The sequence below is a fragment of the Lasiosphaeria miniovina genome, assembly GCF_030549165.1.
Source record: "Lasiosphaeria miniovina strain SMH2392-1A chromosome Unknown B0T26scaffold_3, whole genome shotgun sequence".
NCBI lineage: Eukaryota > Fungi > Ascomycota > Sordariomycetes > Sordariales > Lasiosphaeriaceae > Lasiosphaeria > Lasiosphaeria miniovina.
The window spans coordinates 2,843,737-2,867,053 of NW_026848222.1; the positions used below are offsets into that span (position 1 = coordinate 2,843,737).

The 23,317-nt window shown below is 55.4% G+C and overlaps 8 protein-coding genes across 8 annotated transcripts; 5 read left to right on the top strand and 3 right to left on the bottom strand.

Annotated features, from left to right (window-relative positions):
* Window positions 1-471: 471 nt before the first annotated feature.
* B0T26DRAFT_674145 (uncharacterized protein) lies at window positions 472-3,298 on the top strand (the record flags this gene model as incomplete). Its single annotated transcript, XM_060439683.1, has 5 exons — window positions 472-597; window positions 670-997; window positions 1,062-1,570; window positions 1,624-1,791; window positions 1,856-3,298. The coding sequence occupies 5 exons, from the start codon at window positions 472-474 to the stop codon at window positions 3,296-3,298; spliced, it is 2,574 nt and encodes an 857-aa protein (XP_060298371.1).
* Window positions 3,299-4,391: 1,093 nt separating this feature from the next.
* B0T26DRAFT_643746 (pheromone A receptor-domain-containing protein) lies at window positions 4,392-5,099 on the top strand (the record flags this gene model as incomplete). Its single annotated transcript, XM_060437563.1, has 1 exon — window positions 4,392-5,099. The coding sequence occupies one exon, from the start codon at window positions 4,392-4,394 to the stop codon at window positions 5,097-5,099; it is 708 nt and encodes a 235-aa protein (XP_060298372.1).
* Window positions 5,100-7,091: 1,992 nt separating this feature from the next.
* B0T26DRAFT_702729 (uncharacterized protein) lies at window positions 7,092-7,781 on the top strand. Its single transcript, XM_060441638.1, has 2 exons — window positions 7,092-7,494; window positions 7,556-7,781. Exons 1-2 carry the CDS (start codon window positions 7,191-7,193, stop codon window positions 7,675-7,677), a joined length of 426 nt encoding a protein of 141 aa, XP_060298373.1. The 5' UTR covers window positions 7,092-7,190; the 3' UTR covers window positions 7,678-7,781.
* Window positions 7,782-8,529: 748 nt separating this feature from the next.
* B0T26DRAFT_219225 (uncharacterized protein) lies at window positions 8,530-10,286 on the bottom strand. The gene has a single exon (XM_060433841.1). The coding sequence runs from the start codon at window positions 10,196-10,198 to the stop codon at window positions 8,672-8,674; it is 1,527 nt and encodes a 508-aa protein (XP_060298374.1). The 5' UTR covers window positions 10,199-10,286; the 3' UTR covers window positions 8,530-8,671.
* B0T26DRAFT_219224 (uncharacterized protein) lies at window positions 10,287-10,789 on the bottom strand. The gene has a single exon (XM_060433840.1). It carries the CDS (start codon window positions 10,708-10,710, stop codon window positions 10,375-10,377), a length of 336 nt encoding a protein of 111 aa, XP_060298375.1. The 5' UTR covers window positions 10,711-10,789; the 3' UTR covers window positions 10,287-10,374.
* A 110-nt stretch (window positions 10,790-10,899) lies between these two features.
* B0T26DRAFT_702735 (uncharacterized protein) lies at window positions 10,900-11,770 on the top strand. Its single transcript, XM_060441639.1, has one exon. The coding sequence runs from the start codon at window positions 11,032-11,034 to the stop codon at window positions 11,377-11,379; it is 348 nt and encodes a 115-aa protein (XP_060298376.1). The 5' UTR covers window positions 10,900-11,031; the 3' UTR covers window positions 11,380-11,770.
* A 6,060-nt stretch (window positions 11,771-17,830) lies between these two features.
* On the bottom strand, window positions 17,831-18,686 carry B0T26DRAFT_801207 (uncharacterized protein; the record flags this gene model as incomplete). The annotated part of the gene is made up of 4 exons (XM_060447018.1): window positions 18,236-18,686; window positions 18,087-18,201; window positions 17,980-17,998; window positions 17,831-17,877 (listed from the first exon to the last, which is right to left on the bottom strand). The coding sequence occupies exons 1-4, from the start codon at window positions 18,490-18,492 to the stop codon at window positions 17,831-17,833; spliced, it is 438 nt and encodes a 145-aa protein (XP_060298377.1). The 5' UTR covers window positions 18,493-18,686.
* A 418-nt stretch (window positions 18,687-19,104) lies between these two features.
* On the top strand, window positions 19,105-22,036 carry B0T26DRAFT_702743 (uncharacterized protein). Its single transcript, XM_060441640.1, has one exon. The coding sequence runs from the start codon at window positions 19,596-19,598 to the stop codon at window positions 21,714-21,716; it is 2,121 nt and encodes a 706-aa protein (XP_060298378.1). The 5' UTR covers window positions 19,105-19,595; the 3' UTR covers window positions 21,717-22,036.
* Window positions 22,037-23,317: the final 1,281 nt, after the last annotated feature.

A 23,317-nucleotide genomic window follows, 5' to 3' on the forward strand; every position in this document is an offset into this window, starting at 1 on the left:
CATATGGGGGACGATTCAAGGCAGCTTTGTATGTGTGTTCGCGCCTTCCCTATGACGCAATCCATCTTTTACCATATAGTAACGATTGCCAGTCCCACGTCATCTCCAGAGGGGACATGACCCGGCCAGCTACCTCAGCTTGCTACATTAATCTATAAACGAACTGTCTCGGGCCTCCGAGTCACGTCCTCAAATCCCCCCACCCACCTTACACTACTACTCTCCTCAATCTAGACACCGGCCCATTGCTTTCGCTTTGGCTTTCGCTTTGAAAGGGCTTTAATATCTTTCAAGCAGGGCCGTGAACCGACAAAAAACGCCCCATCTCTCCGACAGCACACTTGTTTTGTGATACCCACACCTCCATCCTAATAATCCAACCACCACAACCACCCAACCCCCTTATCCCGTGTGCCTGCTCCCATCTCCAGTGTGCGCGTCCCCCCAGGACGAGCAGGTACTCACGTCACGATGGCTACCACCGGATCCCACAACGTGAACAAACCCACAGACATCAAACAGAAGGAGGCGGATGTCAACCGCAAACTCCAAATCTACGGCATCGTCAATGCATTCCAGAACGGCAAGGTTCCTTCGGTAGGTTTCACCTAATGTCCATGTCCTTGCTGCACAGCACATCACATGGCAGGTGGCTAACTGGCTCCGCAGAACGACCAGATCGATGTCGCCCTGAACAGCTTCCTCGAGTCTAAGGCACTCGCGAGCCCCTCGGACAAGCTCTCCACTGAAGGCAAGGCGCTCGTAGCCGACGTAAGAGATGTTGTCAAGCAGGCCAAACACCTACTCCTATCCAAGAATGAGGGCAACCTGCTCCAGGACTTCATTTGGCAAACCCAGCAGTTTGACACCAAAGTTGTTTCGGTTCCCGGAGCTCCCGTCGATAAGGAGACGGCCCAGCAGCATGGCAACCAGGCGCTCGAGGGGCTCCGCACGCTGGGCACCCTGATCATCACTAACGGCCAGTTCCGAAAGTTGCGTATGCATCCCCGCTCCTCTTATATCTCTATGTTTGTGTTAGATACGACGCTAACTTCTAATAGTCAAGGATGCCACCATCCTCATTCGTGACATGGCGGGCGATGCCGCAACTAATGCCGCCGCTCGCGTCAAGCCCTCAAACGAAGATCTTTCCCAGATCGACAAACCTGCCGAGGACAACACATGGCACGAAGCTCCCGACTTTCAAAAGTCCAAGGAAACCATGAAGAGCAAGGTTCAAAGGGTATACAAGGGCAACCCCAAGGAAGATGCCAAGGCCATCGTCAACGAAGGCACGTCAGCCGCCCACCCCTCGGGATCATCGGACCCTCGGGACCTAGCATCTGCTGCGGCTCAGGATCGTCAGATCGGAGCTTCATCAGGAGTCGACACCCAGGGCAGTGCTTATGCTGCCGCCGACACCGCAAAGCGCCGTGTGGAAACCAACCTTGACGACGAGACCAAGGAGAAGGCACGAACCAAGGCCGACGAGTATCGGGCCCGCACCAAGGCCTATTTCTCTAAAAAGATGCCTCAGGAACGCCGTGACCAGACCGTCTGGCGCCTCAAGGTACGCTCTAGCATGCCCTTATTTGTGGTGATTACGTTAACAGTGTGGTTCAGAAAATGGTCCTCGAATGCCAGCAGCATCCCGATTACAATCGAGCTATTAAGACACTGCTCGATCTAGCCGAGGAGTACGGTTCTCACGCGAACCGGCTAGCCAAGGGCGGTTCGGGTACCGTGCAGGACGCGCGCTCCGGTCTTGCCCAGGCCGAAGGTGACCTCAAGGTATGTTTTTTAAGGGCGACGTGCTGCCAAACCATCACTACCGACCAACGCTAACAATTTCTAGACGTTGATTGAGCGGTTCGCCAACGGCACCTCGACTGATGATCTTTGGGCCTCGATCAATACGATTTACGAGGACTCGGACAAAGACGAGGAGCTGCGCAACTGGTTCAAGTCGATGAACCGCTACGTCAGGCGATGCCTTCAGGAGCAGGGTTACATCCTGGACGACGCCTCCAACGAAGAGTGGAACCGGCTCTATGACCATGGCAACTACCTTCTGCGTAACAAATACCGTGCCCACACGGACCGCATCGTAGACGAGATCAAGTTCGTGGCCGATCAGTTCGATCAGGACCCGCAGAACACGGCGTTTGGCCAATCACTTACCAAGCTATTCACGGATCTGGGCAACGATGAGAACGGCAAGCCGACGTTCAAGCCCCATCTCATCAAGGATCTAACAGAAGTCATCATTCCCGCCGTCTTCGAGAATGTGGCCTATATTCCGGTCCCGCGCATCGAGTACTCGGATCCCCAGTTTGACGCCATTATCGAGAATCTCGTACTCGAGAGTGACAACTTCATGCCCAATGTGCTCGAAATTGCTAGCGAGAACTACATGCGCTTTGGGCGCAAGAATCTAGCAAACAAGAATAAACACTCGATTGATGTCAAGGTGGCAGGCATCCAGATGGATCTGCGCGACGTCAGCTACTACATCAAGCGCAAGCAGGGCTTCCCCTCGTTGACCGACACTGGCGTTGCCAACATCCTCCTAGCTGGGGAAGGCTTCACCTTCCGCATGAAGATGGCCACGGCCGATGAGAGGGACTCGCAGAACTTCTTCAAGATTGACAAGGTGGACGTGGATGTCAACCATCTCCACATTAAGCTCGTCAAGTCCAGCCACAAGCTGCTGTTCAATCTTTTCAAGCCTCTGATGCTCAAGGTCTTGCGTCCCGGTCTTCAGAAGGCGCTCGAGAAGGCGATCCGTGACCAGGCCAAGAAGCTCGACACCATGATGTACAACATCAAGCTTGAAGCCGATCGGGCGCTTGATGAGGCCCGCGAGGACCCTGAACAGGTACCCAACATCTACAGCCGCTACGTCTCGGCAGCCCAGAAGCAGATACTCCTAGGCAAGCAGAAGGCGCAAGGTGCGGTGGCGGATAAGAAGGTCAACTATGCCATCACTAAGGAAGACAGCATCTTCCCCAACATCCATCTGCCGGGCGGCATCAGCTCCAAGGCCACTGAGTACAAGGAGCTCGCCCGCAAGGGTGACCGTTGGGAGAGTCCCGTCTTCTCTATCGGCAAGGCGGCGAAGAGCCGCGACATCCCAAGCGCCCCGCGTGTCACGCGCAAGGCGCACGCCGCAAGCAGCCAGCCTGGCCTGGGCGCTCCCACGGGACAAAACAAATATGCCCTGAATGGCAGCGCAGTGCCGAACAGCAAAGTGAAGCCGAGTGTCATCACTCCTGCGACAGCAGCGGTCAGATCTTAGGGAGAGGACGAGGTCCTTTTCCCGGTGGGCAAACGAGTAAACGACGAAAAGCACGAAGGTGCGGCCGAGTGGATGGCAAAGCTTATACCCAATTGGAAGTAATCAGGTTGATTTGTACGAAGCCCCAAGATTGTGGTACACGGGGGCGGGAGGGCTACTTTTGCTGCGATGCGTTGTATTATGCAGTATTCCGTATCTTTCTTTCAGTAGCAATTCCTCAGAAAATCTCTTTTCCGTCAAGTTAAAATGACTAGGATATCTCGCAAGATTTAATGTGTGATGTGTGCGTCTGAGGATGGGTGCGTGTGACGTTGAGTTGGCGGTGCTGTGAACCCAGGGGGAATGGGCCCAAGGGGTGTGTTTTACGGATTTACCTACATTAGGAATACAGGGCAGGCAAAGGCCGAATTAAAGAGTCTCGCCGGGGCCAGACATTGCGATGCATCACATCTCGAACCGTCCGTCCGAAATCAGAGGGCTCTCAGATTGCATTCATACGAGTTTTCATCCCATGTGTGCGGTCCCGTCTTTGTGGTGGTGGCCGGCGAAGCGAAGCAGGAGTGTGTTTGAGACTTTGAGTGCTCTATTGTTGGTGGAGCCTCCTTACCCTTTTGGGGTCTGAATAGAACCTCAATAAACAAGCCCCTGAGCTCGCTCGCCCGCCCGTCCCAATTGAGCACCACCACCTACCTCTGCCAGAGCAGCTTCAAACACATCAATAGAGCATGGCGAGCCCTACTACTTATTACCTGCCTGCTGCCACCGATTGGTGGTTCTCTGCTCTTTACACTCGCCGTCGGTCTCTACTGCGCCTGCTTCTTCTTCCTCCTCCTCTTCTTCCTCCTCCTCTTCTTCCTCCTCCTCTTCTTCCTCCTCCTCTTCTTCCTCCTCCTCTTCTTCTTCTTTCTGCACTTCGACCCTTCACTCTTCACGGACTTTGTCGAGTGTATCTCCCCGACTAGCCAGTGTCTTTTCAGTCTCGCCAGCACATTATCACTCTTTTCCATCTGCCGTCCGTTGATATCTTCTTTCAAAGGCCACCTTTCTCTCCTGACCCTGACCGACTCTAGAGTCATCATCCTTGCCCTCAAACATGGACTCCCTTTCGCTCAACGCCTCGGGGTACCTCGCGATGACGGCCCGGCTGGGCTTCACCACGACGCCCGAGGTGCGCATCGGGCCGGGCCCGCCGTACACGACGCCGTCGCTGCAGGTCAACCTGTTCTTCCGCGTGTTCCTGGGGGTCCTCGGCGTGGCCATCACGGCGACGCCAGCACGGCTGCTGTGGCGCAGTGGCGAGTTCGCGGCCACCGTGTTCTGCGTCGTGTCCATGGTGCTCAACACGATATATGTGGTCAACGCGCTGATCTGGCGCGACAACAACGTCGCCGAGTGGTGGGCCGGCGACGGCTGGTGTGACGTCCAGACCTACATCTACTTCCCGCTCAACATGGCCTTCCACGCCGCGCTCTTCGAGATCATGCGCGGCCTCGCCGCCAAGGTCGCCCTGCAGCGGGTTACGAGCCTGACCCCCCGCGAGCGCCGCCGCCATGGCCTCGTCTCGGCCGCCGTCATCTTCGCCTGCCCGCTGCTGCAGGTTACCCTCACATTTTTTGTTATCCTTATCCGCTACAACGTCTCGCCCCTGATCGGGTGCACCGCCTTCTACGACCCCGACTGGGTGTTTCTGGTCTTTTTTGTGCTGCCGCCCGTGTTCGTCACGATAGGGGCATCCGCATTGGCCGGTGAGTTTTCTTGTCTTTCTGTCTTGTGTTTTCTTATCCGTGCTTTAGCTGACTAGATAGTTGTCCGGCAGTCTTAACGTTTGTGCGGTACCGAAAGATCGAGAAGACGACGCGCGAGGTGATACGGTCGCAGAGCAGCGAGGCATCGGCGCGGCAGCTGCGGGTGCGGACCAAGCTGTACTTTGTGACCATCAGCATCCTCGTGGTCATGCTGCCGCTGGTGCTGATCCTGTTCGTCTTCAACCTGCGCCTGGGCATGCCGTGGACAGCCGCGTACGACTACGACGCCATCCACCACGGCCCGGCCCCGTTCAACATGCACTCGGTCACCTTCACCACGTCGGACCTGCTGACGTACAACGAGCTGCTCATCAACTACGTCCCCGCCCTCACGTCGCTGGCCATCTTCGGCACCTTCGGCACCACCCCCGAGGCCTTCAACCAGTACCGCAGGTACCTGCTCGCCCTGGGGCTGGGCCGCTTCTTCCCCGGCCTCCACAACGAGTACCACCCCGGCAGCAGCAGCAGCAGGCGCGGTGCCGACGGCTCGCGCAACTGGCCGGGGTCTTCCTGGTGGCGGCCGTCTCTGCGCAGCACAGGCGGCGGCGGCACGAAGACCAGGTAAGAAACTCCCCACGCAACGACTTCTTGATGTGAAACGATGCTGACTCTGGTGGAAATAGCAATAGCAACAGCAACAGCGCTAGCAACAGCAACAGCGCTAGCAACAGTGGCAGCGGGAGCAACAGCTCTCGCAAGGGCACCATACTGCCAACCTACGAGCACCTGTCGCACAGCCACACGCAGGCCGCCGCTGGTGGTTCAGCCTCTCGCGATGACAACAATGACGATGGCGCAAACAACAGCAACCCCTGGCCAGACATGGCAAGCCTCGGCGCTCTTGCGCACGTAGCTCCCAAGCAGCAGCAGCAGCAGCGCGTCCGGGACCACTCCATCTTCCGCACGGCCATTGGGAACCCGTTTCTGCCGTGGAACAAGACCAAGCGGGCAAGTAATACCGGCCGAACAAGTGCAAGCGAAACCGGCAGCGGTAGCGGTGACTGGCCGCTCAGCCCGGTGTTGCCGAGCGTCGACACGAAGGTGTGGTCGCGCAGCTCAGGGGAAAAGGACAACAAGGGAGCCATCGAGCCCGAGGTAGCAGGCAGAAACAGCAAGGCCGAGGCCGGAGAAGGGGCTCAAAGCGGCAGTAGTAATGGTGGGGGAGTGGTGAGGGTCGAGACGTGCATCGTCGCCCACTCAGACGACGGCAATCAGAGTCCCTGACTGACGACGTAACTCGTCGAGTTCCTTTTTCTTCTTTCCCTCATTCCCTTTGATCTCCGAGCCCAAGTAAGGGGTCACATTAGTTAGCTAGCTTGGGCAGCTCCAGTGTGTTTGTTTGTTGCGCTCTCAGCACTCACTTCACTTCTCGGGAGTAGACAGACCTTATTTCTCCGTGTATACATGCCAATTAATAATCAGTCACACTGCCCTCTGTTGCTGCTGCTGCTGTACAGTACTACCCCTTGAGCCGTATGCACCACGGACGGTAACAGCTTCATTCATGTGCAAACCGGTATTCGGCATGTGCTTAACCCTAGAGCCCCTTAACCGACAGACAGACATGGAGAGCGCGTATCGACTCGGTAGAAAGGAGGGTTTAGCACGGGAATTGGCAGACTCCCTCGACTCGGCCCTCGACTCTGGGTCACCCTCGCCAGCCAAGTCACACAGCATGTTCCGAGGCTCTCCAGCCGCACGTGAGAAGGCGGGCAGCTCACGTCACGTCGAGAGCGAGCGTGCAGTATAGCATGCCGGAAAGCCAATAAAGAAACACCCCTAATGTAGGTACGGATACGTTTGTACACTCTAATCTCTGAACGTTTGTTAGCGAGTGACTTTCTACGATTTGAAAAGGCCTTAATTCCTTACAGCTCGCCCTCTAGGTTTTCCGCCGACGGGAATAAAAGCCACTAGAATCTCCATTTAGGAATTTTAGAGACCTATCTCTCCTTTAAAACACCCAAGGCTTTTCCTGACCAGTTTGCTAGGCTATAATATGTATTCTGCCCAAGTACCACGCCAACAAACATTTAGGGATTTAATTGTCTGCAGGGTAGACGAAAACACCGTAGCACACTGTTAGGATGACCGTTTCGCCAGCTTCGCCGTTGCGGCGGCGGCGCAGTCTATTTAAGGGGAGCTGGGCCTCCCTCCTGTTGGCACTCTCGCTATCGCAGACATTGAGCAAAAGCACCCGAGTCGCGTCAAAATGTCCCGACGCCGTGTTATCGTTCTCAGTAAATCTGTCAAGTTACACGACGATGAAGAGCGACAACGAAAAGCGGACGAGGACGATGAGTTACTTGCAGATGATAATTTCGATAGCAAGCGGAAAGTATATCCTCGTCTGCAAGAAGAGCGGGTTCGTATATGGCAAGCGATGCGGCTGTAAGTACCTACCTAATCTCGCAGGTCATGTTATTTGTTCTCGTTAAAGATAAGATATTAGATTCGTTGAGAAGTATAAGGGCGAGTGCACCGCACGGGGGGCCAGCCCCATGGCATATACACAAGGATATATCTAGGGATGCGCTGCTGTTGGCGGACGGTTTCAGGAGGACGAGAGAATAGAGTTTGAAACCGGTGGCGATGTGGGCATCATCATGACGCTTAGATCCCATTATTACCTGCCCGTCAGCGCCATCCCGGGGGTTTGCTCAGAACGCGCCCAGGGATGTGGCGCTAACTTTCAGCGACTAATACGTACTCAGTATGCCTCCGCAGTGCACGCACGGTAAAAGTGTATTTCCTCCTAGCTACGTACAGGTAGTGCTATTGGCGAGGACTCGATCCGACGACGTGACACTGCAATTCTTAGATACCAATAAAGTCCCCCAATAAATTGATGGTTGCAAGTTGCAATATGCAACTGCAACTTTTTTTTTTTTGCACTACAATTTTCAGCTCCAAAGAAGCCCGTCGTCGTCGTCGTCTCTCTCGCCACTTACTCCTAACCCTAAAGCCCGACCCCAGTTGCGGATGGACAAAAAGATCACGGGGACCTGGCTGGATGTGCTGCATCCCGTGCAGCGAAAGGGTTGTATTGTATTTGCATGCAAGAACAAAAAAGCCCTCGCTATATATCACACAGTTTTCTACTACCTGGGCGATACTCGGTTCCCAAGAGCGCAGCTCTCTTTGACGGATTCACGTCCCCTTTCCCCCCGCACCTTTTTTTTCTCGCTTTCTCTTCATTATTTATTGTCTTTTTTCTTCTCCGCCCGACCACTCCCACTTTTCCGGCGCATTCATCCATATGTCGCATGCAATTGCCGCCGCTGATAGGAATTCGTCCTGCAAATTCCTCCCCGTTTCTGTATTGTATACCTCGTTATCACGCCAACACACTCGTCTGTCTTGTGTTGTGCTGTCATTTTGAGAAACGAGCGGGTTTCTCTGCATGGCACCGAGATTGGACAAGTTTGGCGAAATGCACGTTGCGGACCAAGCAGGTGGTGGTCTACGATTGGGGAATGTTCGTCAAGGCCTGTTCTGGATTGCGGTCAAGTCAGCAGCTGCTTCATCATCATTATGGTACAAGTACTTGGCTATTCACAATGTCGAGTCAAGAGTAAATACTGGAGGAGAGAAAGCACATACCTGTAGCTACCGGGGTACCAACAGGCTCGGGCCCCTTGTCAATGTTGGCCTTGCGGTGGTCGTCGATCTCGAGGTGGCCCGTGGCCAGTTGGACCCTGCCGCCAACGAGGACGCCGTGGCAAGCGTCGACGGCACACGTCTTGCCCTGCGCGTTCCTGAACGTCACGTAGCAATGGCACGAGAACTTTGTGCGCCGCGGGTCCATGTCGGCCACCTTGGGCAACGTGCCGCCCGGCCCCTGCCAGAACGGCGAGTTGCACTCGTGCGCCTGCGTCCGCTCCCACCCGAACAGCGGCCCCGACTTGATGTACCCCCACGGCGTGTCGACCGACATCTTGACGTCGGATATCACGTTCACAAAGGTGGTCCCGGTAGTACCCTGGGGCTTGGTGCCCAGCGACAGCAGCGCCACCTTGAGCACGGCGGCCAGGTCGAAGCAGTTGACGTACTTGATGCTCCGTGTAAAGAAGGTGCTCATCACGATGGTGTGGCCTCTGAGATGGTGCGGCCTGCCGCCCTCGCCCACCCGCGAGTCGTAGAACAGGGGCAACATGTCGGGCTTTCCGCGGTCGCCGAGCTTCCACAGCTTGTTGACCACGTTGAAGAGCACGTCGCCCTCGACCTCGGCCCACGTCTTGCCCGCCACCTTGGCGAAGTCGAGGTACGCCAGCCGGTTCAGGTCGAGGAAGAACTCGCTGTCGTAGTAGTATGGCAGGTTGTGCGTCGGCCCGAACATAAAGTAGAGCTCCAGGTATGTCTGCGACTTAATACCGCCGGCCCCCTTGCTGGCGCCGAGTAGCGTGTGCGCGGTGTCGTCGCGCACAATGTACCACTGAAACACCGAGTCCACCTTGAACGGGGCACCGGGGTCTCTGACGGTGCTGCCGACAACAAACTTGCTGGCAGTGAAGGTCGTCCCGCTCGCCCCGCTCGGGGCCCCGGGGGTGAATGGGCCACTGATGATTTCGAAGCCGTTGTCGATGGGCGCCCTGTTCGTGAGGCTCCACTGGGTGCCGACGAGGCGATACTTTGGCGCTGCCGCTGGCGTGGGGGCGGCAGGCGCCGCTGGGAAGGGCAGCGTGTATGTGGCCGTGACCTCGATCGGGATGTCTCGCCGGTCGAATCGGAAGGCGGCCGGTTTACCCAGGGTAGCGGTTGCTTCAGTTCCGGGAATGTAGAGGACCTCGTCCGTGTCGATGGTCGGCCTGGGCATATTCCACCCTTCTCGAATCTCCAAGTTCTTGAGGTCGCCCCTGACCCGGGTGATCTTGGTAATCTTGAGCGTGGACATGGCTTCGAGTAGAGTCGCGGGCGGGCGGGAAATAATATGAGGGCAGAAAGATGCTGAAGGGACACCTCGGCTTTGTGAATGGGGGCTGGAGTGTTGTTTGCTTGCCGGACTGAGATGAGGATTACCTATGGCAATGAGCCTGCGATGCAGAACAGAGTCCAATTCGGATATCCCTCGCCAGGGCCGCTCTCTTTTATACATGTCTTCGTGCACGCTCTTGCCTACTCTCGACAGCCAACAGAGACAAGAGCACACCCTGAAACCTCAGACAGTATGGGCCGCTGGCCATGCTGCGCAAGAGAAGGTCAGATGCGTGCTACGAGTTTACCCCGAGCCTCACTAGAGTTCGCATGCTGCCTGTATGGTCCTTGGGATGCCTATCTGTGTGGTCGGGTCCGCACATGTGGCGTGGAACGCCTCGCTGTCAAGACTGGCGTGGTCCATACGAGACATGCAGCATTGAATCTCGGCTTTGTTGATATGTTGTGTCCTAAAGTTGCTCTATTTTTGCGACACGCGACACGCGACATGCGACATGCGACATGCGACATGCGACATGCGACATGCGACATGCGACATACACCGTAGTATAAGGCGTTATGGCTGACTCTGATGCTCAAATTAGAGCCGGTCTGATCCTGGGTATTACATGGGTTCTTCAAGGTGGATACGGTGATGCCGCAGTCGCGGCCGATGCGACGTCCAACGGCCATCAGCGCCGACGCGGCGTGAGTGGCGAGAGTGGCGTATGTGTTTTGAGGAGATAAACGTAGCCCGTTGATTGGGTCGGCGAGTATAAGACAACATCTGTTTGCGTACATATAAGCAGATCGTGGCACATCAGACATGTCAACAAGGTTGAAACAATTCGTTCTTACAGCTGCAGTTGCCTTAGTAATGTGGTCTATTTTTGAGCTTCAGTTTTGGGGCATAGCAAACATGTCGACGAGTTTGGAGCAATTCTCACGACATCCATCACCACCGGCATCTATTTTTGTACTTGCATATCACGGCACAACCCTCGTAATTATACGATGATTTGCTTGACAGCAGCTGCCATGTCCAGCAGCTGTCTAGTGTGCGCGTTGTGCCGTGATGCACGTCTGTTTATTGTCAATCGTTGTCGGCCCTCGAATCCGTATAAATATGACGACAGACTCGACCTCGTTGACCGATCGATTTCAGATCCAATCCCACACGTCACTCCCAGCTTTCAGTCCTGGCATACTCTCAGTCCTTGTTTCCAAGCACACAGTGATCTAATTAACCGTCGTCAAGCCCCCTCGTCGCAGCCATGTCGTCCGCCGCAGATACTCTCTTCGCGAGCGCCATTAACACGAAGCCGCTCACCAGCGTCAACAAGAAGAGCAATGCCAAATTGAACACGGCCGGCATCAAGAGCGTCGTCGACGCCGTGGCAAAACTCAAGACAGGCACCGAGGTGACGGTCGTTGACACACACATGGTCGATCCCGATCAGTTCGTAATCAACTACCGCGTCCACCACGCCTCGGCCGACATCAACCTGGCCATAAGCCGCTTCAGGAAGCCCAAGGAGGCCCAGGATGCGCTGCTGGCCTTTCTCAAGGCCCACCAAAACAACGTCGCCATCAGCCACCAGAAGTCGTCCAAGCCCCTTGGCGATGTTTCGGTCCAGGGCATCTCGAGCCTGCTCTTTGCCAACGGCGACGTGTACATCCACATCCACCACCAGGGCGCGACGACTGCGAGTGAAGAACCCAAGGGTAAGTCATTGGCCGCATCAGAGCTGTTCCTACAACCCCCTTACATAACATGATACGCACGCGCCATGGGTCGTTATAGTTGACAACCATCATAACCAGTCGACACCAGCATACCCGAGCACGCCAAGGAGTCCCAAACGGCATCGAACTCGGCGAGATCAGGCACCTTGCCACCAGGCCAGGCCGCGCCACCGGCACCGCCGGCCGACCCAGTCCGCGACGAATACATCCTCCCCCTCGCCGAGGCGCTCAACAAGTGCCTCGACGACGGGGCGCTGGCGGCGGCCACCACGAGCCCGACGCTGCCCGTGCTCCGGGGCAAGGCGACCATCATCAAGGACGGCAACAGCGTGGACGTGCTCAAGGTGCAGCTGACCAACACGGACAACATGATGGCCAGCAAGCTAGTGCGGCCGGCTGGCGTCGCCAAGAGTGTTCTGCGCCCCATGCACAACTCGCACCCGCTCGCCAAGGAGAACCTCGGCATCTACATCTTCGGCCTCCGGGGCACGGGCAAGTGCCCCGCCGCAGACGCCAACAAGATCGACGTCATCCTGGCCCAGGCCGATACCCTCGAGATCCACACCGTCAGCATCCCTGTTGTAATCGGCTAGGTAGTTGATCTTTGTTGCTTTTGCCACAAACGTTGCTGGGCAACTTATCTGGCGGTACCATCAAGCTGGGGCCTTGATTCTGCCCCTATAACCCTGTGCAGGCCATTATGAGGGAAAAAGTGAAAGCGGTCGTGTTGTAACTTGGTAGGTTTGAAAAATGAGGGTATTGGGTGTTGCGAGACAGACAATTATTCGACGGGCTGGGAGTTTTGAACTGGGGTAATCAGCAAGTGATGTAGGTACTAGTAAAGGTGGTTTACCATGCTGGACATGGACATGCACGTCTGTTATAGACTGACTGACTGACATTTGGAACTGGAACAAGATAGACAACAAAAATAGAGCCAGCCCTTAATGACTTTCCATGTCTTTAGGACTCTAAGTTTGATTATTTTCACTGCGGTGAATCGATACGTGTAATATAGATATCAAGCCTATTATTACAAACCACTCGACTGTTGGGGTCGTCTGTCTGTAAGGGAGCACGGGCTCCACAGAATGCTGGGGTTGGTAATTATGAAGATAGAACAAAGGGCAAGCTCCTATCGCACGGGTAATACAGTCAAATCGGAATGCCACTCAAAGTGTATGAGTGCAGCGAATGTGTATTGCTTGCTTGAAGAACCAAGCAAGAACTATCTAAGACCGTGGACACGGTCATCGTATTTATTTAATTATGGCGGGCCAGTAAGAGCACAGCTCTTACTTGCCCGGCAGGAAGGAGCTGCCTGGCGCCGGGCACTGCTAGCGTGCCGGGCCATTTGCCTGGTGCCAAGACCCTTCTTGGCACCGGGCCACCTCTGATTGGCCGTCCTTCCGTTTGCCTGGTGCCAAGAGCCCTCTTGGCACCGGGCACCGTCTGATTGGCTCTCGACAAGCGGGGCCCCCAGTCTTGCCTGAGGCGCCTGCCTTCTGCAGCTGGTCCAGTACGAACCAGGTTCGTCACACTTAGCGACGGCGCGCTTTCTTACGCAACGGGCTTCTGTGAAGGTAGGCGAATATAGGAGGCAAGGCTACAAGTAAATAGTGGCTGAATTCGTAAATAACCAAGTTAAAGAAAGGAAAAGTGTTACAATCTGGACAATAGGTCCACGGAGCTAGGCCCGGCCTAGGATTGTGGGGGTCTGGACGGCAGGTAGGAGATGACAGGAGACATGGAGTATCGTGCACAGATTGCGAAAGACAGGCTTTCAACACACAACCAATGTATGCTTAACCAGATGCATTGATAGCTGCAGAACCGTTCTCCCAGAGAGCGTGCTGCCAGCTCCTATATAGAACTACGTACAACCAATCAGAGTCCTTTTCTTGCAGTGCTCAGTGATCCAGAGTGCTCAGTCTCTCAGGACGACTGAGCCCGCAATGGTAGCTGAGCACTTCCCCAATTGGCTGCACTTCCTGCTCAGTGGGTCTTTCAGTCTTGGCGGCGAGATGCACTGAGCACCGCCTGATTGGCCGCACCGGCTCCCGCGTGGCTCGGCCCACCTGCCCGTGCTGCCCAGCCAGCGACCGGGTCCCAGCGCCTCCTGCAAACTTGAGCCAGGATCGTAACAAAAAGGAAAAGAAGTTGCCTACAAGTCCCGCAGGCTACGATTTTGTAGTAGTGGGGTGTCACGTGTACACTAGTCCTAGTTAGGAATAGGGCTATAAGTGGAGCTTGTACACTTAGCGTATAATTACGACACTACGGACTATAGTTCGGCTGTGTGTAAGGAAAGGATACCAACTGCACGCACAGGGTGCGCGCGGCTGGTGTTTGGGGTGTCCTTTCCTTACAGCGGTCTAGCGCAATTAGTCAAGCCGAAGAGATAGATTCTATATAGTACTTACCTAATACGCCTCGAGGTAGGCACGTAGTACCTCGTTTATTTAGAAGGTAGCTAGGCACGTCTAACATTACCGCTGTCCGCTAAAGTCGCCCATCACCGCTACTTGTTTGGAAAAGCATCCTGAATAGTGCCCGAAAGCGCGACGGTTAGACGACGCTTGAATTTCGTTCAAGCGAGAATATAGCGGAGGCCCGTATTCCGACAGGCCGGCTAGCTATTAATTTAGCTTATCGCGAGGTCTTTTTTAGCGGGGCATAAGGTGGGAGGGCAGCCTGTTCGAAAACGGAAGTCACCGTTTTATAACGGTCAATTTTACACAGGTCCGTGGGCGGGTCACTAACAGAGGGAAAGAGGGACCCGTTTTTGGATCCCAAGTACCCCCGGTTTTTGACCCCTCTACCTCATAGGGCAAGCTTCCAGGGATTGGAGTGTAGTATGATAGACGTGGCATCTACCATTACCTCAGGTTGTCGAGCTGGATGGTGTCGACCCCCAGTCTTCCTTCAAGTGTGTCGTGTGGGGTAATGCAACTCGGTGGGATAGATGTCAGGAACAGATGGCGGCGCAGCGGGGTCCAGACTTCACTCTTCCGTCCATTTCGCACCTGCCAAAGAGAGAACAATTCCTGCCGATCGACGCGCAAACATCACGTCCCTTACCCAAGGGAGATCCTACCGCTTAGTAGGGAACGTGTTAGGACGAACTGGTGCTAGTAGTCTCTGTGCTCTTTCATGGGAACCTGCGACACAGAACCTCGGGTCGAGATGGACTGACTGCCAAGGTCGATTGTATCCCTAGAATCTGCAAGATTCTTTGTAAACATCCATCCATCCAAATCGCAGGCCGCTCTCGTCAGGTCAGAGAGGATCTGCTTGGTGAGCCGGTGTGTTGTTTGCTGAGCCACCGTCCCTAACCTCAGTGCGTCGTAATCGGGTAATAGCCAAAAGAGTGGGCACCGTTTCAGCCTGGCTCTTACCTCCTCTCTCCACCGTCTTTGCCGATCTGGCGGGCCAGCCTCTCGACGGCTGCCAGACCTCACCTCACCTCCAAAGCTCTTGCCCAGGGGGCTACACACCATGACCGAGCCGCCGCCTTTCTATTCCGACCATATGCGAAGTGTGCAGAGTACGGAGTGCGCAGTACCTATATAGTCGGTGTGAAGACCGTAGGGCGGGGAGAGTCAGCCTCCTTTCCACAGCCAGTGCCTCTTGCCGACGCCGGTGGCTGCAGCCGCACAGCTCCTCGTCGTCGTCGTCGAAACGTCTTCGAGAAGCGGTTTCTGTCTTGGAGGCTTACATGGCTGCCACCTGCCACATGGGATGACTACGATGGTATCGACATTTGTGAGACGTGACGGATACCGTCAGCCTATTGCCACTGTCCGTCGCCGCCTCGCCGCACACAAAATGCTCCGAGAGAGATGGTGAGGGGGGACTCTACTACGCCACGTCCGGACCCTTCGGTCCTATGTTGGACGATGGACGCCGCGGATGGAAGCGCCCGAATCGGGGCCACGGGGCCACGGGACCTCGACGGGCCATACCTACTGCGTATGTGAACTTGCACTCACTCTGTTTGAGCTTGTTTGTCTGTCCCTAGGCTGAGCGATCATCATCAACCCGCCGACGGAGCGGCACATGGTTTCGCTTTTCATTCAGAGGCTACCTGGTAAAAAGGGAAGAAGCAAAAATATTTGCCAACTGCCGCTTGCATCGAGGACCAACCAAGGGACGGAGTGGCTTTCTCCGCATCCCTTACTTTTTGGTTCTGGTCAAAGCTCCCATATCTGAATTTGTTTGTGGTAGCCTTTCGATGTGATGGGCTGTACAGTCCAGAGGTGGTTAGCCAGCCACAAAACGGCAGGTTCCCGTTTCCACCCACACGAAGAAAAAAGAAGCCGCTATTTAGGGCTGAGAAGAGTCCGTGCAGATGTTATCAGATATTTGTGCCTCCGTAGTTGATACGGAGGACTCCAAGGAGGATTCTCTCTCGACACCTACCAATTTGGGCCCCCACAGCCACTGTCAATGCAAAGCTCTCCTGCCGTGTATGGAACGAGATGCATCATTGCAATCAAACAGCAGGGGATGGAAGGTTTGCCAGCTTCCATCTGTCTGCCCAGCCTGGATGGCATCCAGCCCTGCGCGGACTGCACAACAGAGCAAACCAGAGAGAAGTTACTCCGTTCGGAGTTTCTGCACTAGCTAGACTCCAGAGGGTCCAACAAGGGAGCTAAGCTGTCGAAATTGATGGTTCACTTGGCAAAGCGGTCTCTGCAGCACCCTAAAGAGCCTGAGAATGCCCCCATCACAGTACCTGAAGCTATCTCTACTCAGTAGAGTTCTAGAAGCTGCAGAGTGCAGGCGAGCTGCCGTAGTGCCCTTCAAGCTTGGATATTTGCTGCGTCCTTTATCTTGGCCCACACCTCATCCAAAACCCCCGCGGCTCTTGCGTCGTCTGTCTTGACTCCTGAGTGGGATTGGGACGGCTGGGCCCGATTGGCGTTGGGCCATCAGCACTCAGCAGCAGACCCGGACCTGTGATCGACGGGTGGGGGCAGTAGCAAGCTGAGGCAAACTGTGAGGTGTGCTTAGGCATGGTGACGAGAGTTGGCGAACCTGAACCTGGTCTAGGTCTAGCTAAGCAGGTCTGGGCAGAAGCAGGTCTCTCAATGAGGTTGCCTTATCACTCACTCAACTGCATCCTGCTTGATGTTTATTGTCTTGGGATAGCCCCAACTCTCTGACTTTGAGCGAGAGAACTGAGCAACGCGTGGGGGGGCCCAAGTTCCAGCAGCTCGGACCAGAGTTGGACGAGAGAGTGTCTGCGACTCGCGGAATAGACGGAAGCTTTGAATTCGGAAGTGAGCCTTTTTTTTTTTCCTTTTGGCAGGCAACTATTCCTTCCGCAACCCGCGAATATTCAACCCCAGCTACCAACCTCTGACCGCTCCCACCCAGCCACGATGCGGGCGGTGGTCCCAGCATCCAGCTCGCTGGGAAAGGAGATTCTTCAGCGCCAAAAGAAAAGAAACGTCAAGGAGCAGGACCCTGTGGCCCCGCTTCCGCGACGATCTTCCTATCCCAGCCATTGCATCTTTTGAGCGACCAATCAAGCTGCGAATCTTGGGCAACAAGTCCCTCAGTCTTAGCTCGCTGCGTTGTTCAGGGCGCCGTTCGAGGCTCCGCATTCACATCACAGAGAGTCTTGCAATGTCGGTTCTTATCACAACGCCTACAGGATATGGCTTCCACCGCAATAATCCTTTGCAGGGCCCGTCGCCAACAGCTAGTGTAGAATGTTTCCCGAGACCAGACATGCGCTTTGCATGGAGCTAACTTTGCGGATTGGTGTCTGGCCCCCGAACCTGCTCGACGAAGTATCCGTAGAGAGGTACCACGTCCTCGACCGAACGGAGGTGACTTACTAGAAGTACGGATACTTGGTAACAGATTACACGTATAGAACTACTATGGTGTTAGCGGTAAGTAAAACCTGTGGGGCTGGTATTTACAAGGGTTGGGCCAGGGTTTTGGCGGTACTTCTGATCGGAAAAACAGCCCTGTCGTGAATTCCAGTCAAGTGGAGAGGAACCTGACAGAGGGTTTTTACTTTTGCATCGTACCGCAGTAGATTTGAGCAGATTCATATCTGGGCACGATTGAAAAGGGGCAGCTTCTCTGCCGGCAACCCTGGAAAGCACATATTGCACCATTCCCAAGGCAGGTAATGAACGTAGCTAGCACCCTGTCTGTCCCACAAGGATTCTCGCCAGGCATGTATTCCGTACCTACCGTGCGCACGTCCATAATACTAATACATCCAGGGCCTTCGATCCATCAACATTGGACAGCTTCCTTCTCGAGCGCGACTGACGGCGACGGTACGAGGTTACACGTACCAGACTAAAACGACCGCCAGTCTGCCTGCCTACCAATGCCAGCGTGTCCTGCTTATTGGGCTGCCAGCCAGCTTGACGGACGGACGCCGGCGGGGGAACAACTTCTGGAACCGCGCTGGAAGCACCCAGCAGTAATTTGACGCACATACGCCGGTTCTCGCTTCGGGTCTTGGTCCTGCTCCTCGCCGCTCTCCAGCAGCAAAAGCAACCAATGCCCTTTGCCGACCGCCCCCTCTGCCCTGCGGGCCAGACCGGGGCCAGGGCCGGCCACCACCATCACCACCACCACCAGCAAGCACCCCAACGTGCCCCTCTTGCGTCGTTCTTGGGCTCGCGGACATCTGGGCCGGACGGGACGCACAATCATTGGAATTTGGGATTGACTCGCCCGGTGCAACCCTCGCATTCTCCCGCTAGATTTGCCCTGGCATTGTTTCCGCACGCGCAGAGCCAATGGTTGCCGGGCTAGCGCAGAATATATCGATTCTAGGTTATTTCTGGACAATTTACAGTTACAGTCCAGCAGCGCAAGGAACTGCAGTGGTGGGAGGTGAAGCCCGATGGGTTGCGATTGCGATTACGGCTGCGATTGTGGTTGCAGGTGTGATTGCGTCCATGATCCGGCGGGCAGAACCGCAGGTCGGTGCAGGCCAGGTCAGGCCTGGTATCGTCATTAACCGTTTTATTCACCGTTGGCCCTGCGAACATTTCCAACGTTCCATGGTGTCCGTTGGTAACGAACGGCACGTATTAACGGCGCCAAGTAACCGGGTGTGGGTGTGTGGGCGAGAGACCTCCACAGCGGCCCACCGACAGGGCAGACAATCACTGGGTGCCCTGGGGTGGCCCCGGTCAGGGAGACTAGGGTGCGGGCCCGACTAAAAATCTTCAGAGTTGGGGACCCCTGCGCCCCAAAGCAAGCTAGGATGCACGAGAGTCGGACGGCACCCACGCCATTGGGCGGATGGACCCACGCGCATTGCAAAGGCCCCGGGAGAGAAATGATTCTCGCGAGCAATATATAGGACCCCGGAACCCGTTCTCCCCCCCCCCACAAACCTGCTGTGTCTGGTTCTGGTTTTGGGAACAACCCATTGCGTTTTGCTGGCTGTCGACTGAGTGCTAGCATTGCATTGTTTTGCAATTCGACGCGTCCCGCCGACGCCAACGGCACAAGCACCTGCCTGGATTTAAAGGCTTGGCTGTGTTGTTTGTTGTTTGAATCTTTATTATCACGGCCTGACTGACCTGCCTGACCTGACACCCACGACGCACAGGACACGCACTCACGACCCGATACGCTCATTACGATACACGACGGCACGACGACGTATACGACCCGCGGCCCGACCCGACACTACCCCGACACGACAGGCCGAAAGCAAGGCGAACCAAGGAGAGGAGGCACTCCACACTCTCTATCAGTGCTGGCTGGCTGCTTGCCTGCATAGCCATCCTGGAAACTACCAGTAGAAATTGTCAGCGACGACGACGACAAAAGCAGCCGCCATGAATATTTGGGCAGTTTCCAACACGCCCGTGCACTCGGTCGAGAGGCGTCCGTGGCGGAGGAGCGAAAAAAAGCCCAAATTCTTTGGCACCGAGCCGGCCGCGGCCGTCCAGCCTGTAGCCCTTGAGTCCGAGCCCGATATGGCCCGGCACGACGAGGCCATTGCCCGTCTCCTGCAGCCCGCCATGGACGGCCCGCCGTCACCAGAGAGCATTCGCGCCCTCAACAAGCAGGTCATGCGGGCCCCGTCCAGCGGAGACCGGCACCACAGCCAGACCTCGTCATCGGGTTCGTCTTCGCTGCGCTCTCTCACCTCGGCCGACAGGCCATCGTGGGACACGCCAGCCGAGAGCCTGCCACTCTCAAGGAAGTCGTCCGGGAGGTCGACAGCCAGTAGCATGCAGCCGCGCGAGCGTCCCGAGAGTGTTCAGATCTTTGGCAAGACTCTTTTCAGCCGTCGGTCCAAACACAGAGCTGAGAGCAACCCCCAGAGCTCGTCAGAAACGTCACTAAACTCGGCCGACCTCTCACGGGATCTGCCGCCTCTACCCACGTCTTTGTCCGTCAGGGACTCGGTCATCCCATCCTTCTTTAGCCGCCGCCGCGCCGCTACCCACAGCGAGTCGGCCCAACGCAAGCTCGTGATATCCGAGCCGTATAACTTCCAGCACATGGCACATAGTCAGAAGGACCGTGCCGGCCGCTCAGCCCTGTCTTCGGCCCGTCCCCAGGACCCCCTTCACTTTGCCGACTTTTCGTCCGAAGAACTTCCCCTGCCCGAAGAGATTCCGGCCCCGCGCCGTGTCCTCAAGCACACGCGGTCTCACGAGCAGTTGAACAAGCCGCCCCCGCGCCCTCCCAGGTCACCAATCCAGCAGTCATTTGGAGCTGCGCCTCCCACTCCGCCGCCACGCGTCTCCAGCCGAATGTCGCTTCGCCGGGACTCTCTGGCTTCTTCTCTCGACCAGAGCACCACCACTCCCTTCCGTCATCCCCAGCCCTATGCCCCGGCCCTCTCCCCTCCGGCTCAAAGCTACACCCCGGCCCTTGACATGGATGCCATCCCCGAGGATGCGGCCCCCAAATCCGACGACCTCAATTGGCCCCTCCCAGCCGACGCCCCGCTGCCCGACGTTCCTGAGGAGGACGAAACGGGCATGTCGCGCCCATCTCGAGCCAGCGTGGTAAGCAATAGGTCGCTGCGCGCCAGTCAGTCCGTTCCCGTGCTCAAGGCCCTATCGCTGCGCCATGACGACGGCTCCCGCCGCCGGTCTAGCGGAGCCTCCGACACTCTGGGCCGCCTCGACCTATTTACGGCCCAACGTGCTCTCAAGGTCGGTCTGAACGACTCCAATCCGTCTCAGATATCTCATGATAGCTGGGAGGACGACATCGACTACTGCTACGAGCACGCTGCCGAGGCCGACTGCGACTATGCCTGGGAACGTCCCTCGCTAGACCTAAATCGCGATTGCGATTGCGATACCCTGGCAGGGACGCCCCTCCCTGATGGAACCCGCCGCGTCTCGCCAGCCACTCTCAGCCCGGGTTGCTTTGACGTCCCAGATCTGAGCCCTGTCAGTCAGCTTTCGGCGACGGCACACGAAGCCATCACTCCAATCCTGCCCAACCCAAGGGCGTCAAACTTTTCCTTGCCTATTGTCAAACTTGCCCGCACCTCGTCCGAGGGCAGCTTCAGAGAGTCTCATGGCTTCACTCTCTCACCTTCACTCCTCATCCCGGCCGACTACCGCGAAGCTTCTGATGCCACCTATGACTATCACGATACGTCTTATCTCTCTCGTGCTTCTGCCTCTGACCTTTCGCGACCATCTTCCCAGACTGGTATGCAGAGCTCAGAAACTCTCCATCGTTTCCCGTCGTCCGAGTCTTCCTGGCAAGTTCCCATGCCCACGCTTGCCGAGTCCGACGACGAGATTGCACACCTGCCTCTCGCCAGCAGCAGCGACTCGAACCTGGTCAGACTGGCCCTGTCCAAGCACTCTACCCACAGGTCCAAGGAGTCAATCATTGCGAGGCGTCAGCGCTCGAGAACTTCGAGTCTTAGCAACCAATATGCCCTTTTTCCCTCGCTCTACATGGGCGGCAATCGGATTTGACGTGATGTTCTGCTTGCGGCAATGTGCTATATGACAGTGTTCCGCATGTGCGATCTGCCGCTTGACGGCGATCTCCTGCACGGGCGATCCGCCCTGCATTCGGATGTATTTTCTTGTTTATTCTTTGTCCCATGGCGTGTCCACGGTAGTAGATAGAGGATCGGATAACACAAAAGGAAGCCTGTTTAGAACGGCATGGCGCGGACCGGGTTTTGAGATTTGCTTGTATATATGTGCTATCATATCATGCCAGCATTGCGGCGTCTGGGATTGGATGTCAGTTCGACTGCTACAACTGGTCTATACATATCATACATACATATTATGCATACTTGAGTGCCTTGACGTATGATGTCGTTCGGTGATGAATTGCTGCCTATCACCTCTCACCATTTAACGAAGCTCGCTGTCTTAGTGATGGCTGCTTGGCTCTTAACAAGTCCCTGTTCGGCTACCTGACTTTCTCGGGCTGGTTAATTAGTGATGAACGGCGCGGAACTTCCCAAGAGTAAGGCAATGAAATGGGGAAGGGCTGTGTCAATCTGAATAAGTATGGTTGGAATCAAGCATGGAGACTTTGGAGAGTATCGTATATTTCGTCTGCTGCAATGAGGGACTCCCACAATTAGATTTATCACGGAAGTGAAATAGCTCATACCTATCACCACGTACACATTAAAGGTTAACACAGGCATTTGCCGCGGTACTGCAAAGAAGTCAAACAAATGTCAGAACCACACTCGCAAATATAAAGACACCGTTGATGCCTTTTAACCCCATGCCCAGGGCAGATCTTACGAAGTATTTAATAGCTCAGCCCTTTGGATGTTCTTCATGTTTTTCAATATATAGAGTAATTTTCGAGCGCACATAAGCATCGGTAGCGACTCCCCCTATCTAAGGTTAGGTACGTGACCAGCAGCTACAACTTTCGAAGACCTTTCGTGTCCGTATTCTTGCGCCACAGCGGCTCGAAATTACTTGTGCTCGTGCTATCTCAATGGTCTCTCAGATTGAGCTAGGAGAATGAAACGTCGGCACAATATCTCGGCACTTTCTTCGCGATGCACGGAAAGCTGGCTCTCGAGCCTTTGAAATCACTTGATCCTGGCCACATCTGTACAGACCTATCGCTGTCAGTATGCGGCCATCTGGGATCTGAGAGGCCCCGGCTTGGGGCCTCCCCCCGAGCGGCATACGTTTGGAAACGACAAACTAAAGCCCGAGGATATATGAAAGTTGGTTCCGAATCAACTAATTAGGACTCTTAACAAATCCCTGTCAACCGTAAATCAAACTTGTTAATTTCGATGCTGCTACTAATCAAAAGAAAGTTTTTTTTTGTGGATTACCGTATCGTCGTTTAGCCGTTCAACTTCACCATAATCGCAAACCAGCTTTGTTAGATTCTATTGGATTCAACGTAGAGATGCCGCAATTTTTCTCTCACCTACCTAGCTAGTTGTATTCCTCGCCGGCTTCAGTGGTCTGGACGACGATGATTCAAAAGGTCGGCAATGGTGGCCGTGTCTTTTACGAAGACCTTCGTGTCCAACTATGCCCCCCCCTTACTATCCCAAGACAAGAAACCTCCGACTTCC

What these genes read in the sequence shown, in the direction of transcription:
- B0T26DRAFT_702729 (XM_060441638.1), top strand. Translation starts at nt 7,191, where the DNA reads ATGACCGTTTCGCCAGCTTCGCCGTTGCGGCGGCGGCGCAGTCTATTT. An exon ending in ATATGGCAAGCGATGCGGCT is followed by an intron (nt 7,495 to 7,555) that starts GTAAGTACCTAC and finishes ATAAGATATTAG; the next exon opens with ATTCGTTGAGAAGTATAAGG.
- B0T26DRAFT_219225 (XM_060433841.1), bottom strand. Translation starts at nt 10,198, where the DNA reads ATGTATAAAAGAGAGCGGCCCTGGCGAGGGATATCCGAATTGGACTCT.
- B0T26DRAFT_219224 (XM_060433840.1), bottom strand. Translation starts at nt 10,710, where the DNA reads ATGGCCGTTGGACGTCGCATCGGCCGCGACTGCGGCATCACCGTATCC.
- B0T26DRAFT_702735 (XM_060441639.1), top strand. Translation starts at nt 11,032, where the DNA reads ATGATTTGCTTGACAGCAGCTGCCATGTCCAGCAGCTGTCTAGTGTGC.
- B0T26DRAFT_702743 (XM_060441640.1), top strand. Translation starts at nt 19,596, where the DNA reads ATGAATATTTGGGCAGTTTCCAACACGCCCGTGCACTCGGTCGAGAGG.